Source organism: Durotheca rogersii (assembly GCF_024521655.1).
Source record: "Durotheca rogersii strain YMJ 92031201 chromosome Unknown GGS23scaffold_15, whole genome shotgun sequence".
NCBI classification, from domain to species: domain Eukaryota; kingdom Fungi; phylum Ascomycota; class Sordariomycetes; order Xylariales; family Xylariaceae; genus Durotheca; species Durotheca rogersii.
The window spans coordinates 501,780-516,198 of record NW_026251246.1 but is presented as its reverse complement, the minus strand read 5'-3'; the positions used below and the strand labels follow the sequence as shown (position 1 = coordinate 516,198).

Here is a 14,419-nt window from a genome sequence, read left to right as displayed (position 1 = left end):
TCAAGAGCGGTTCATGCACCTGACGACCTCTGACGCTCAACTGCCAACCCAATAGAAAGCTGTAAGTGTTTAACCTATCGGGAGATTCGTAGTTGACAGGGGGGTATCGCTTGGATGTTTCTTGCCTTGCTTCAATACATGTCGATAGGAAGCATGTTGAATCGATCGTGCAATGTAATATCTCAACGTCAGTATCTATTCATATTACTTCGAGCCGTCTTCTTTTGACTATAAAGCCCGTCCCAGTCCTCGTTTTCTCTGAGAATATTATCAGCGGCAACATCAGACGTTCTCACAACTTCCCTACAAAGCAATCAGTAGACCCATTCCTTACAGCCTCACTCTCCCTGCCCTAAAGCTCATCCCCCCCCACCAACATGCCTTCGGCACTCAAAACGGCCCTAAATCTGGTCGCCGCCCTTGCCGCCCCGGCTGCGGCCTTCTCGGGCGACTTGACGTACTATTCCCCGGGTCTGGGCGCCTGCGGGCTCACACACACCGACAGCGATGCTATCGTCGCAGTGTCGCCCAGCCGAGACGGCAACTGCGGCCGCACCATCAACATCAACTACAACGGCCGCGTCGCCAGCGCCACAGTAGCCGACAAGTGCATGGGCTGCGTCGGCGACAGCATCGACGTCTCCCCCGCCGTCTTCCAGCAGCTCGAGGACACCGGCGCCGGCCGCATCAGTGTCGACTGGGAGTGGGCATAAGGGCGGGGTCTGGGATCGGGATTCTTTTCATTTCTGTGTGTTTTATTCGAGGTGGGAGGTGCGTCACTGGATGGTGTTTGGGTAGAGGGGGGGGGTCATAAGAATGTGAAAGGGGGGAGCTGTGTTGGGCTATGCGACAGATAGGCGGGTTGCTCATAGTTTGTACGGAGGTTAGTTTTCGGACTCGGTCTGGTTACTTAGGGCAAATAGGAAAACGGAAGTTGGTTTATGGGACTGTCTCTTACTACGAGTTGGCTGGGTGAGATATATTTAAGGACTTTGTTTTTTAAATCTTGACTTTGTAATACTTGGTGATGATTTTATAGTCTATCTTAATATATTCCGAGAGCGGGAACACGTGTCTCTCCTAAATTAAGAGCGCTAACATAAAGAACTCCTCTCCATATACAACCCCGGAACCCACAGCGATAATATGAGGTATATGACTACGGTCACATTCCCATCGCTCCTCAGCTAGGAGATTATTAACAAACCCAGTCACCACCTCATAATATATCATATTTTGAAGGAGGTAAATCTCTAAAATTATCATACTACGTCTTCAAAGCCCTTGTAGGCAGCGGCGGTGCAGCTGTATCGGCACGCCCCCGTTCGTCCAGATCTCGCAATTATAACCACCACCACACCCACACAAAGCTTCGACGTACCTCTCTAGAACCGAACAAAATGGGGCCGAAAAAAGGTTCTAGAAAGGCTCTGGGACCTTTGGCCAGTGTCAGCTGAGAAATTTCACGGCCCGCTTTCCCTCCGGTCAGTCATAGAAGGGATGCTTCTGTACGTTACGCTGAACACCACCGTCCAGTCATGCTGATTCTCGATAATTACTTCGTCACTGCTAGATTTTTAATAGAAACCGCTTCGGTAGCAACCTTTAATTCGTTACGTATAACCGCGGGATGGGCTGACAAGAATACTTTCGGGAATCCCGTCAAAGTTGACATTGAGGCTACCCCGGGGTGTAATGGTTACAATATTAACTCCAACCGAAGCAAATCTAGCCTGATCTGAACCTAGTAATGACAGTTCCACCCTTCGCCTAACCTCCCGCATTTATTTGAACTTGTTTCTCTGTTTTTGCTGCAAGATATCGTCGGCGTTGAGTATCTGAGGACATCTTGTTATCCTACCGAAAACAAGCGAACGCTAGCAACAGGCGCATAAAGTACAGTAGCAGTGACACAGACACAACACGTGGATAGGCCGTTAGGGGGCGCCGGCCTCGTATCCCACAAACTCGAAGTACTTCTGCATATCGGGGTCCTGGATGAGGAGGTCGACGGCGTGGGTCTCGAAGGGGATGACGACCTCGAGGCCCTGGTCGGCGGCGGCGGCGCTGTCCTCGGGGGCCGGTCGCTGGGGGTAGATCATCATCATGTTCTCGTAGACGACGTCGGCGATCTGCTTGGCGGCGGCGGGGCGGCCGAAGCCGAAGTCGCGGGCGCACATGGTGGCGCGGCGCCAGTCCGTCACGGCCAGCGACATGGGCGGGAAGATGTCCAGCCGCGAGTGCATCGCCGACACGTCCGCAACCGGCGTCATCGCCGCCAGAAAGCCCTCCAGCGTCCGCGCGTCCACTCCCGCCGTGATCTGCCGGATGTACGCCGCCAGCCGCGGCAGCGGCACTTCCGAGATCACCTCCCCCAGCGTCAGCTGCTTCTCCTGCAGCTGCGAGAGCCCCCCGCAGAGCAGGTTGCCCTGGTACCGCTCCGATACCTTAGGCGTCACTGTGCAGAGGGCTGTTAGCAAACGAAACGCACCGCTTAGGGGGTGGAGAGGGAGGGAGAGGAAGCGGAGACGGAGAGCTCTCTCTCTCTGGATGTTGAACGTACGTCGGCCGCGCATATTCACCGATTCCAAGAACACAGCTGGCAGGGAGAGATCGGGCAGGTAGATCTGCGCGCGATTCCGCATCATGACGCGCCACAGGAACGCCGTCAAGGCATCGTAGGTGGAGATCTGGGTCCCGTCGCCGGGGGCGGCGAGCTGCTTCAGCTCGGCGACGCGGCTCTGCGGGAGGTGGAACAGCAGCCAGGAGCAAGGGAGCCAGTCCGGGTGCCTCGGCGGCGGCGGCGGCGGCTGCACCTGGTCTTTCGGGTCGACGGGGGGCGGGATGAAGCGCGACCGGTCCATGAAGGCCTCGTCCCACGCCGGCGGCGGCGTGCCGTGCCGGATCGAGTAGCAGTGGTCGGCGATCTGGTGCACGAGGCTGGTCGTCCCCGTCACGTCGCACACCGCGTGGTGCTTGTGGACGTTGAAGATCATGCCCCCCGGGATGAAGGTCAGCTGGAAGCCGGACACCTCCGGGCTCGTGCCCGGCGGGCGCTTCGAGGCCATCGACATGCCCTCGATCGTCAGGAGGCCCGGGTCGCCGAGGCTCTGGCTCGAGAACTTGGCCCTCTCGAGCTCGGCGAACGAGGGGAAGTCGTCGCCCGGCCCGTCGAGCCACTTCACGTCGAACCGCGCGGTGCTGTCCGGCTTCTTGACGATCGAGAAGCTCCCGCCCTCGCCTTTCTCCACCGTGCCGACGAAGTGTCGGCACTGGCCCAGGGTGGCGGCCAGCGCGCGCTTGAAGGTTTCGGCGATGGCCGCCGTGTCGGCGCTCTCGAGCTTGAAGATGAGCGCCCAGGTGCTGTAGTTCTGGGTGACGATGAGGTCCAGGGGCGACAGGCGGAAGGCCTCCTCCTGCTCTGCCTGGGGTCCCGACGGGCGGATCTGAAATGTCTCCGTCCGGCCCCTGGCAAGCGAAGCCAGAGTCCGGGAGAAGTATGGCGCAGACTCACTGCGCGAGAGCAGGCTCCTGTGCAACGGACGAGTGCATGGCCTTGTTGGTATGCTTCGTGCGCACTTGTAAGCCGGCAGGAGGCGTGGCAAGACTGACTTCGATAACGCGAAGGCCATTGCTAGGGAGAAGTCTCGGGGCTGGTTATCGAGGCATTATTGTGATTAGGGCTTTTCGGGATATCTCTCCTTAAGATGCCTCTCTACGCGCTCTCAAGGCTCAGCTTATATGGCCTCCAATGTTACCTAACTCATACCTGCCTACCTAGGTCTATGCTACTTTTTATATCTACTAATATGCAGTTATCGGGTATAATGAAAAGGGCAATATAAGAGCAACTCTCGGGATATGCATATACAGGGTAGTTGCAATCTTACGGAGACCCCTGCCAGTTTAGCTGGTTGACGAACACCCCAGGTGGAAGATCCTTAGGCAACGGGATAGCCTGCTTGCTCCCTGTCCGTGCACCGGTGCTATCGTCCAGCTTTGCCCCCTTCGTATAGGGAGGAATCGAGTCCCTCCGTCAGCTCTGGCATTACTGGTGGGCAAGTACTTACTGAGGACGTACCTGGCAACTGGCTGTGATTCGAGATGACAGCAGCCACTACAGGCAATTAATATGGATGCATATAGGGAGCTAGATATATTATACAGGTAGGTAGTAACTAGGGGGGGGCGCAGGAAGTGATCAGTAACTTCTCTAACACTTCATAAGGATACACAAGTATTACGCTCTGTGCAATATGACAGATCGAGTTGTAGACGCTGTCTTATATGCCGATTTTAAGGATTCGACCCACCCACCTCGCGAGTTCGATTTGGTGTGTTGCACGGGGTCCTATTTTCGGGCCTGTCAGGGTGACATTCTAATACTACTCGTCTCAACCAATATTGGTTATCTTCTAGATTCACATCTTACCTCACGCCCAGTTGAAGGGCCTATCATTTCTCTGGTAATGGGACATGACATCTCCTAGCATTGTAAGAAGGGGGTGAACGAAATGTCGAGACACCAATGAATAGGTATTGGAGACTGCCGAATAATATTAGAGAGCTTTTACAAGTTGGTCGTGGGAATTGCTATATTAGTCGCGAAGAAGAAAAAACGAAGTTATTTCTGCCGTAAATTATTACTAACACTGCGTATAGCTGAGTAATTGGGCAAAGCGGCTATACGAGTTAAGGATATTTTCCTCGACAACCCCGGGTTCATGAATGCACTTTGGCGGAAAATGAAACCCACACCGTGGTTGAGGCATGTTAGTGTTGTCGCTTCATACATCAATCATTCATTTCGACTACGCCGTCGACAGTAAACCCCTCTCCCCAGCAATGCAAAATACTTCTTGAGGCTAGGTAGTCGATGATAATGATGACTGAGCAGTGAAAGATGCAACGCGCCTAAACCCTCTATCGATTTCCCAAGCGTTGCCGGCGGATCTACAGATAATATCTACGTGTGCGGTATTATTAACTACATGACCACCGAACCCGAACCCCTCTTTCGACAGACAGCGCGTCCGGGGTATTAAGTGATCTTTTTCTGCGCCCCCCACGCCACACGCACACTCTGCCACTTTAACTCTTGACGATGATCCTGACGCCCTTCGTGTCCCACTTAGGCATGGGGCGGACGAGGTCGACGATGAAGTCGACGTCGCTGCGGTCCGTCTCAAAGAGCTCGAGCTTGTGGCGGCGGAAGAGCATCGCCAGCGCGACGTACATATCCATGAGGGCGAGGTGCATACCGATGCAGACGCGGGAGCCGCGGATAAAGGAGACGAGATAGTAAGAGAGCGGGCGCACGCCGTCCGGGCCCTTAGGGTCGCCCAGCCATCGCTCCGGCACGAACTCAAGCGGGTTCGGGAAGATGTCTGGGTTGGTGTGCATATGGTACGCGTCCATGCTCACCGCCGTTCCTGCCGGGATCTCCCACGACCCGTACTTCATCGACGCGAGACGGTTGACACGTGGGAGGCGCTGCACCGAGCCGAACGAGAGGCGGAGAGCTAGCAGAGTCCCAGTCAGCGTCGTTTCTTCCCCTCTCCACAAATATACCCGACACACTCGGGGGAGACACTCACATTCGTTGATGACGGCGGACAGGAAAGGCAGCTTCTCAAGTTCGGACCAGGGGAGGATGTTGGCAGGGTCAGGCATTGCTTCGGTGAGCTCGGCCACAAGACGCTTCTCGACCGACGGGTTCCACAGGGTGTGGAACGTAGCGACGGACAAGGTCCACATGGTAGTCTCGATGCCAGCGCCGGAAAGACTCATGGCCTCCTGGGTCAGCCGTTTGAAGCTGAGCTCCTCCTTGGGCAGGTCGGACGCGAGGATGTCGTGGAAGATGGTGGGGTGCGACGACTCCTTCGCGAGCATGTTCTTGCCTGCGAGCATCTCACGGACCTGAGGACGGATAGCCTATTTATTATTACTGCGTTAGCGGAAACCTGTGGCATCGAAGGGCGCTCTCATGATTCCACTCACGGCACGGTAGTCGAGGATGGGCTTGAACGACGGCACTAGGGTACCTAGAACCCTATCGGGCATCCAGTGCATCGTCTGGATCAGGGAGTTGAAGTGCGTGGTGTAGTGAGCTGCGAAGACCCAGCTCATGAGAGCGGACGAGTACGGGGACTTGAAATCGGGGGAGTCCGAGAAGCGTGTACAGCGGGCGAAAGCCAACTCGGAGACGACATCCGCAGTTAGAGTCCCCCACATGTCGCATACGTCAATAGGGCGACCCGTCCCGGCGTACTCGGTGCTCAGACGATACGAGATACGCTCGGCGATTTCGAGCAGCGTGTCGTTCATGCCGTTGATGCGGGACTTGGAGAAGAAAGGCGCGATGGCAGCCCGCCGGATACGGTGCTTCTCGCCCTCGACGGTGCTGATAGTAGCCTCGGGCATGCCAAAGCGATGCTTGTACTTCTCGAGCTTGTCGATGGGGCGCGAAGCGGTGCTCTTGGTGTAGACGTCATTGTAGTACTCCGGGTCGTCGATGTGGAGCTCGTTAGGTCCGACGCGGACGATGGGGCCGTACTTCTCGTGGAGCGACTTGATCCTAAAGGCGGTTTGGCCGCCGCCTTTACTGATCAAGTCGTAGTAGGCCTCGTAGAGCGTCGTCAAGGCGGCGAGCTTAGGGCCGGGGAACTTGGCGATGGGGCTGAAGAAGAGACGGTATACGGCCAACCAGACACCCCGCACCAGAAAGACGGCCGCGATAGCCAGGACCGAATTCAAGTACGAGAGCTCAAAGTCGAAGTTCCTGGGGTCGAACCGGAAGCCTTGCAGCCCCGACCCGGCAATTTGGGTATCATTCATCGTAGCAGCGCTCGAAGACGGGAAGTTAGGGCAGGCGAGACTTGGAGATAGGTAGAGAGAGAAGAGAGGTGGAGAGAAGGCGAAGAGACGGAGGCGAGAAGGCTGTAGGTATGCCGCTCAATAGTACCAGTGACTCAACAGCACTAGCGCGGAAACAACCTAATCAGTCTGCAGCTGCGGTGCCTCTGATCACGGCTCTCGCAGACTTTGTTGGCGAGCAAGACGAGTGTCTGTCCGGTCCCATTTTGTCGGCTCAGCTCCCTACCTTGGGTCTTCTGAAATACCTCCCTCGAAGGCGCCGCTATGCCGGTCAATTGTGCGACCAGCTATAGGATCGGCACCGCCAGGATCCAGACCCCGACCGGGATTCCGCGTGTGGCACGATGAAGATGTAATCACGGTCGAGCAACTCGCAGCCGAAATGATACGAGCGAGACGCCTGCTTACACATGCCTGATCGCTATAGGACGATGTTGATAACGGGGGGGAGGGGTAGGGAGCGGATAGATGCATGGCTGAGGGGATGCAGGTATCAGATAAAACGCATAGGTGCATGTTCTGGCGTTGAATGCATATCGTCCTATGCGGTACTCGCTGGGGGGAGGGGTGGGGAGGAGGGGATGTTCCGAGGTATGCGACGCAATCGAAGATCTCGCAACAGGGAGGCGGGATTCTGTCAGTGCGAGGGTCTGCTCCTCTGGGCGCGCGCGTTGCATCTAGCCAATCCGTAATACTACCTGGCCTCGTAGGTACAGACAGCCTGCTTGGTTATGCTGGCCTAGAAGCATGACGGCGGCGAGGTCGGTACCTCGGCCAGGTATATTGCCTACAGCAGGTACTTGACGGCATCCGTCGAGGGATGCATGTAATAATACAGCGTCACATATCCCGGGCGCGTAGGAGGTAGGTACCCGGTACTTTCATGTCGCGATGCGGCGTCTCCTTTGGGCCATTAGGCGGCACACCTGGCGGGATGCCTCCCTCCCCTCCCTCTCCCCTCCCTCTCCCCTCGTGTCGAGGGTGCTACTCGAGACGCCTCATACCGGCACACCCCCTCCCGCCTAGCCTGCCTGCACAAGGTGCGTACAGGCAGGAGGACACAGGTACACGGCATATGTGTGCGATCCGTCGCTATTTCGGGCGTCAGCGTCAGGGAACGTGGGTACGTGAGACCGTTCTGGAAACATTCGGTGCGATATTTCAGCCGTCTATGTCTCCGACACGGTCAGGACGCCTCTGGCCGGCCAACAGCCGCCGAGACGCTTGCGGCGATCGCAGAGACTAGATTAATAATGCACCAGGTGGCGGCGGAATGTCTTGAATTTAAAGGCGCCAGGCTCTCTAGTCGTTTACTTGACGCCCGCTTCTTTTGCTCGCCCACCCTAGATTTCTCGCCGTGTCCGCCTCCTCGTCTTTCTAACCCCAGTCCGCACACACACGCCCTCGTCGACCGTCCGCTTCGCAGTTCGCCGTAAACGTCCACCAAGATGGCCAGCTCCACCGTCGTCTTCATCAGTGGTGCAGGAAGAGGTCAGCTCTTCCTCTAACCGACCCCTCCCTCGCTCGAACCGTCCCCCCCCCTTCTTCTCCCCTTCGACGCTTGAACCCATACACCCACCCCGGTCCCCCTTGTCGGCCACCAAGAGGCTTGGCTAACATAAGTCTCGTGCAGGCATTGGGAGGAGCTTAGCGGAAGCTTATCTCTCGCGCCCGAACCATACCGTAGTGGGCAGCGTCCGTGACCCTACTAGCGCCAATGCCCAGGAGATCAAGGCCTTCCCTGCCGCCGAGGGCAGCCGGTTCCTGTTAGTCAAGATCGAGAGCAGCTCCTTCTCGGACCCTGCCGCAGCCGTCAAGGAGGCCGAGGCTGCGGGCGTCGACCACATCGACGTCCTCATCGCCAACGCCGGCGGTGCCGGCGGCAGCATCTCGCCCCTCGATAAGGTCACCCCCCAGGACGTCACCGACGTGTTCAACATCAACGCCCTCGGTCCCTTGGCGCTGTACCAGGCCGCGAAGCCCCTGCTGGACAAGTCCAAGGCTCCCAAGTTCCTAGGAATCTCAAGTGCCGTTGGCTCTATCGGGAATATGGAGAACTTCCGGGCGCACGTTGCGCCGGCTTATGGTATCGCTAAGGCGGGGTTGAATTGGATCTCCGTGTATGCATCTCCAATCGCACTCCCACTCTCTCTTCTCCCGCGCGCCAAGCCACGATAGTGGCAGCAGCAACGAGAAGGGCGACAACAACAACCTGTCGTAGTAATAGCGGCGGTGATGCCAGAAGACGTCGAGGCTGCGGTCGTGGTAGCATCAGGCGTAGTAGGATCCCGAGCTGACAACTTGCAGGGCCGCCCACAGCGGAAACAAGGAGTACATCTCCTTCGTCGTGCATCCCGGGTAAGCTACGCGGGGCCTCTCCCCTCGCGCCAAGGGTGCTTAGCCAGCTAACATCGCACAGTCTCGTGCAGACCGACGGCGGCAACAGAGCCGCGAAGGGCATGGGATTACCCCAGGCACCGCACACCAAGAAGCAGAGCACTGACGCCATCCTCGCTCTGGTAGGTCCCCGCTCCGAAACCCCCACGGTGAAATGAAACGGGAAGTTAGAAGAGATGTTGCTGACACGACGGGGCCCGCCCCGCCCGAAGCTTGATAACGCCACCCGCGAGAAGACGTCCGGCAAGTTCTTCGATGCTATCGCCGGGACCGAGATCCCGTGGTGAGAAAAGAGTTGAGAGGACGAAAGGGTAGGGAGGCAAGGCATAGGGACCTAGGCGCAAACGCGGCCAAGTTGGCTGACGTTAGAGTAGGCCGGCAATTTCCCCTGCCGCATACCTACTAGGCATTCCACGCCTTGCCTCCTGGGTATGCGCACGCGCGGACGTGTAATAGCTGTCTACGTTAGATTATGCTAGGACGAGTGGAGGCAAGGAAAGGGGGCACTGCCGCAGTTCTGTCCCCGTCCTCTAGTTACCTAGACAAATACATACCTACACGTACCTACTTAGACCTAGCAAATTCCTGAGTGCACATGCCCCGACATTTGCCGACTGCGCACGCGTGGGCGGTGATGGAAACGTACGAGAGTGACCCTCGAGTCACAGTAATCATAAGCCTCCAAGATATAATCAGGCGGTCAGAAGTAGTCGCGGTCTGCACATATCGTACTGGAGTTGTTGAAGAGGAGATGGAGACAGGGAGACGATGAACGAGACGCGAGGGGACGTCGTGTTGGAGGGTCAGCCCACGCAGCGCGGAGGTACGGTCGCCGCTTTGGGTGAATTGCATTCTGTCCCTCCATGCGCGGAGAGGCATTTGGGCGATGACATGGAGAGAGAGGGGGGGGGAGGAGGAGGGATGGAGTGGTAGGTGGTCCGCGATTACGCGCATACACACCTGGGTGGGTGATATCTAGGACGTTTGAGAATGCCCGACCACACGATCTAGGGTCGAAGAGCCCGAGATCGATATGTCCTCCGGTCGTCCGCACGGCGTTAGAGGTAGTATCACGTACGTACGTGCGCTCGGCTTTGCACCCGTGTGTTATCTGTCGGAAGCGAGATGCAAAACCGACGCCTCGCCTCGTGCACTTGCCTATTCCGTACCGCGGGCTTAGATACGCGATAGTATCACAGGCGTCGATTACGCTCACGCTCGCCGAATAAGCACTACTGCATCGTCGTGGTGAAAAGACGCCACAGGCCCGGCTCTAGTAAGGGTATTACCCAGGTATCTCTTCGCCTGCGGGCTGACGCGCGGGTCGAGCTCCTGCGAGATAACGAACAGCGATTCGGTCTCGGCGCGGGCGCCTCTTGCGGTAGGTATTATTATCTATGCAGAGGTCGTGCGCCGGGATCTGGCGTGGCGTTCCACGATGCAGGCACTCGCCAAGTACGCGGGCCTCAGAGCAACAATACTACCTACCTACGTAATCGTCCAGCCCGTCAGCATCCTGTTTCAAGAGCACGTTGCCACGAGAGCGAGAGCCGGAGCGGGTAAATTATTCCATGGTTGCAGTATTACATGTGATTTAGCCTATCTACGCCGTCCTGCCGAGTTATTGCCGCGCCTACGATTACCTACCTAAGAAAAACCAAGGAAACCAATCGCTCACCCTCTCTCTATCTCTTCCCCCCCTCCCTACAGGTTCTTCAGCTCGAACCGGGTGCGGAGACGCTCGCCGTAGCGGATGAGCAGGAAGGCCACGGGCGCGAACAGCACGGCGATGAAGCCGAGCAGGCTGTTGCCCCAGCCGACGCCGAGGCGCTCGTACATGCGCAGGCCGGCGAGCGGCAGCACCGCGCTGGCGACGGACCGCACGACCGCGTTGGCCGCGATGGCCGACGCCGAGTACGGCACGAACGCGTCGATCAGGTAGGCCAGGATGCCCATGAAGATGATGATGGTGCCGACGCCCGTGATGCCCATCCCGATGATGGGCACGATCCAGTGCACGCGATACTCCACCGTCCACCCGTAGATGAACAGGCCGGCTGGGAGCAGGATGGCGCCGAGCGGCAGGGACGAGAGGCGGTATTCAGGCTTGAGTGGCGTCGGTTTTGCGCCTGTCGCCGCGGCCTCCGCGTCCGCTTCTGCCGTCTTCTTCTGGATGCTCTTGTTCGAAGTAACGGTGTAAACTACCACGCCTAGTAAAGACCCCACGCCCAAGCCGATAAAGGCGAGACCGACGACGCTAGTGCTGAAGCCGTAAAACTCCTGGAATACCTGAGTGATCGAGGTGAACATGAGATACAGATATCCGTAAGTGATCGCGATATATAGGGCCATGATGATCATAATAGGCGACAAGACAAGCATCTTCAATGGCCGGACGATGCTGTGCTTAAAGTGCTCGCTGGAGGTCAAGCCGTGTTCAAGCTTGGAGCGCAGCTGTGAGTTGCCCGTCTCCTTTCGGAGTCGCGCCGCCCTTCGTTCGAGGAGGGTCGGAGGGTACGTCTCGCTCATGCCTACGAGCGCGGCGAGGCCCAGCGCACCGCCAACGATGGCCAATAGCCAGAAGGTCCAGCGCCAGCCCTTCGCGCCCGACAGAAAGCCGCCGGCGATGGGGCCAACGACGGGCCCTAGCAAAGGCCCGATCGCGAAGAAGGCGATGGCGGTCGCTCTCCTTTCCTGCGGCACCATGTCGGCGATCGACCCACCGCCGATGGTAATAGGGCAGGATCCGAACACGCCGCTGAAGAAGCGGAAGACGATAAGGGCGTTGAGATTAGGTGCCAACGCACATCCGACGACGAAGGCAATGAAACCGACGTTGCAGGCGTGGTATACAGGGAGGCGGCCGTACAGCTCCGACAGCGGGGCCATGACGAGAGGGCCGGCGGCGAAGCCCAGGACGTAGACGGAGACAACGAAGGCGGCGATCTCGAGGCTCGAGGAGCCGAACTCCCTCATGAGCTGGGGCACGCCGGGCGCGAATATTGCTGTGGCAGCGACGGGCCTAGTCAGTGGACCGTTCCTTCGGGGGGGGGGGTGGATTAGGACTTACACGACGCGAGGGGCGTCAGGAAGGTCATGGAGCTGATCAAGATCAGGTTCATGCGCGTCCGCCACGCTGGCCAGTTGTACGGGTTCTCCGGGTCGCCGTCGCCGTCCCAGTCCACGACGTTCGGGTCGACGCGGTCTTCGCCATCGCTGGCGCCCTCACCCAGCTGCACGGTGAGAGTGTCCTCACTGGCGTCGGGCTCCTTGCTCTCGGCGGCCATGATGTCTGGGCGTCCCAGGTGCTAGTAGTAGTGGTGGTAGTGGCGGTGGTGCTTCTGCTGTTCCTGCTGCTGCTTCTACTTCCGTTACTAGCTTAGGTAGGCTTGATCGCCTTGGTAGGCTCGGCGAATCTCTTGGACGTCAGCGCAGTGAGAACTCTAGTCCCGGGATTGGCGCCAAGGATATACACCAACGCCTAGATTCCCAAGGTTTCCTGCCTTATCTTTTTTGTCTCGTTCCCTCTCTTCCCGTTCTCGCCCCGTTCTCCCGTTCTCGCCTTTTCCTGCCAGGCCGCTTCGAGCAGTCAGAGGAAGTGGGACACGCAGGGTCCCGTTCGCGAAGGACTGAGCGATGTGGGCAGAGAGAGGCTTAGGCAATGCTAGTAGTTGTTTCACTCGCGTGAGCCGCGCCCCGTCAGCTAGCGGTCTACTGGTGCTCGCGCGAGGTGTCGCCAAAAGGCAGTGCTGGCCCCCGCCAAGTCCTAGGCTGTGATGAGCAGATGCTGGCAAAGTGGGTAACGTGAGAAAGAAAAAAGGAGCTCTCTACCCATCTGTAGGTAGGTATACGACCTCTAGGCATCAGCACAGCCAGCCCGCGCAGTCTGGCACCTCCATCCTGCTCGCTCGGTGGCGGGCCCGTAAGCACCGGAGACTTTTGGAGCAATTCGAAGCCGACTATTCCTGGTCAGCCGGGGACGTGCTAATCTGGCCGAAGCTCACTAAGTTACATCGCGGGTCCTTGGCCTGGTCGAGAACAGCGAATCAGACTAGAGCGTGGGTAACTGCATCGTATGCAATATGCGGGTTCGGATTCGGGGCCCGCTAAACAGCATATACATAGGTATGTATGAGCCTGCAGACAGTCGCGCACCGGGGCTTTTTTCGCGGAGGTATGCACGTAGGCCTAAGCGATGTACCTATGCACATAGCACGCACATATGCACGTAAAGGCCTGGGAGAGTAAGGGGGTGGGGGTAGGGCTAGGTAGGGCTAAGGGTTATTCCACCATTGTTCTACTGTGACCGTGCGGCGAGCGGCCCGCGGTCTGGGATGGCACATGGAGAGCAGGGGAGGGGGGTATAGCCCGACGACCGCACTCTCTTGCCTGCACGCCCCCATCCCCTGTCGTAGATCTGCCACCCCGGCTCGTCGCCACAAAACCCCTGGCTGCTGTGGACGTAGCAGCAGCCTGGATTCAGGATCGAAGCTATCTCCTACCCTGCCGTCCACGCCTTCGCCCGGTGCCCGCGTCGAGCCCTATCCGGCACGCCCGTATACCTCCGACGGGCAGGCAGGGCAGATCCAAATTGTGCTGGGATGATTCAAGACTTGGCTAATCCCCATGCAGCAAGACGCGATAGGCATTCCTCTAACTGGGCTTGCGATCCCCAGGACGGGCTATAGGAATCCGCCCGTCCACGGCTCGCGCAGCTTAGAGGTCCAATATCGCGTCATCGTCACTGCTATTTCACTATCGCGATCAATGCCATCCCAAAACAGCACAGCCAAACTGCAGCTTATAGCCTGCCGTTCTTCTCTCCCTCCGCCCGCCTTGTCTGCGACAACACTTGGTCACGTGGCCTGTCCGGCAGCGGCATGAGTTCGTCCGAACAGCACCGCGATCCTCCTCGCCCCCTCCCCCCCCCCACGGCCTTATCTGCCTCACTCTCGAGACACTAACGCTAGGAGCGTCCGGGCCTACTACCGATCCAACGTAGGTAGGCAACAGAATCCTGCCTCCTAGTCGCGGGCGATCTCATGTTCTGACGCGGCACAAGACGCAACGCACCAGTAACGACATGATAGCGGGTGCCAAAGAGCCGGCAGAGGAGGCACCGACGTGATCCAGATTCGCAGCCGCA

At 58.0% G+C, this 14,419-nt stretch overlaps 5 protein-coding genes across 5 annotated transcripts; 2 read left to right on the top strand and 3 right to left on the bottom strand.

The window, feature by feature from the left end:
* Positions 1-377: 377 nt before the first annotated feature.
* Positions 378-713, top strand: GGS23DRAFT_611235 (RlpA-like double-psi beta-barrel-protein domain-containing protein-containing protein; the record flags this gene model as incomplete). The annotated part of the gene is made up of 1 exon (XM_051520387.1): positions 378-713. One exon carries the CDS (start codon positions 378-380, stop codon positions 711-713), a length of 336 nt encoding a protein of 111 aa, XP_051370727.1.
* Positions 714-1,562: 849 nt separating this feature from the next.
* GGS23DRAFT_574154 (transferase family-domain-containing protein) lies at positions 1,563-3,810 on the bottom strand. Its single transcript, XM_051516726.1, has 2 exons — positions 2,564-3,810; positions 1,563-2,458 (listed from the first exon to the last, which is right to left on the bottom strand). The coding sequence occupies exons 1-2, from the start codon at positions 3,630-3,632 to the stop codon at positions 1,938-1,940; spliced, it is 1,590 nt and encodes a 529-aa protein (XP_051370726.1). The 5' UTR covers positions 3,633-3,810; the 3' UTR covers positions 1,563-1,937.
* Positions 3,811-4,943: 1,133 nt separating this feature from the next.
* Positions 4,944-6,967, bottom strand: GGS23DRAFT_122738 (putative cytochrome P450). Its single transcript, XM_051511097.1, has 2 exons — positions 6,001-6,967; positions 4,944-5,934 (listed from the first exon to the last, which is right to left on the bottom strand). Exons 1-2 carry the CDS (start codon positions 6,835-6,837, stop codon positions 5,092-5,094), a joined length of 1,680 nt encoding a protein of 559 aa, XP_051370725.1. The 5' UTR covers positions 6,838-6,967; the 3' UTR covers positions 4,944-5,091.
* A 1,357-nt stretch (positions 6,968-8,324) lies between these two features.
* Positions 8,325-9,560, top strand: GGS23DRAFT_598031 (uncharacterized protein; the record flags this gene model as incomplete). Its single annotated transcript, XM_051518714.1, has 5 exons — positions 8,325-8,367; positions 8,510-8,996; positions 9,184-9,234; positions 9,296-9,395; positions 9,486-9,560. The coding sequence occupies 5 exons, from the start codon at positions 8,325-8,327 to the stop codon at positions 9,558-9,560; spliced, it is 756 nt and encodes a 251-aa protein (XP_051370724.1).
* A 1,143-nt stretch (positions 9,561-10,703) lies between these two features.
* Positions 10,704-13,287, bottom strand: GGS23DRAFT_574147 (putative bicyclomycin resistance protein). Its single transcript, XM_051516725.1, has 2 exons — positions 12,344-13,287; positions 10,704-12,278 (listed from the first exon to the last, which is right to left on the bottom strand). The coding sequence occupies exons 1-2, from the start codon at positions 12,558-12,560 to the stop codon at positions 10,978-10,980; spliced, it is 1,518 nt and encodes a 505-aa protein (XP_051370723.1). The 5' UTR covers positions 12,561-13,287; the 3' UTR covers positions 10,704-10,977.
* Positions 13,288-14,419: the final 1,132 nt, after the last annotated feature.

Excerpts from the sequence above, each read along its gene's own strand:
- GGS23DRAFT_574154 (XM_051516726.1), bottom strand. The coding sequence starts at position 3,632 with ATGGCCTTCGCGTTATCGAAGTCAGTCTTGCCACGCCTCCTGCCGGCT. Across the intron at positions 2,459-2,563 it reads GGTGAATATGCGCGGCCGAC|TGACGCCTAAGGTATCGGAG; the intron begins GTACGTTCAACA and ends CCCTCTGCACAG.
- GGS23DRAFT_122738 (XM_051511097.1), bottom strand. The coding sequence starts at position 6,837 with ATGAATGATACCCAAATTGCCGGGTCGGGGCTGCAAGGCTTCCGGTTC. Across the intron at positions 5,935-6,000 it reads CCATCCTCGACTACCGTGCC|GCTATCCGTCCTCAGGTCCG; the intron begins GTGAGTGGAATC and ends AATAATAAATAG.
- GGS23DRAFT_574147 (XM_051516725.1), bottom strand. The coding sequence starts at position 12,560 with ATGGCCGCCGAGAGCAAGGAGCCCGACGCCAGTGAGGACACTCTCACC. Across the intron at positions 12,279-12,343 it reads CCTGACGCCCCTCGCGTCGT|CAATATTCGCGCCCGGCGTG; the intron begins GTAAGTCCTAAT and ends TCGCTGCCACAG.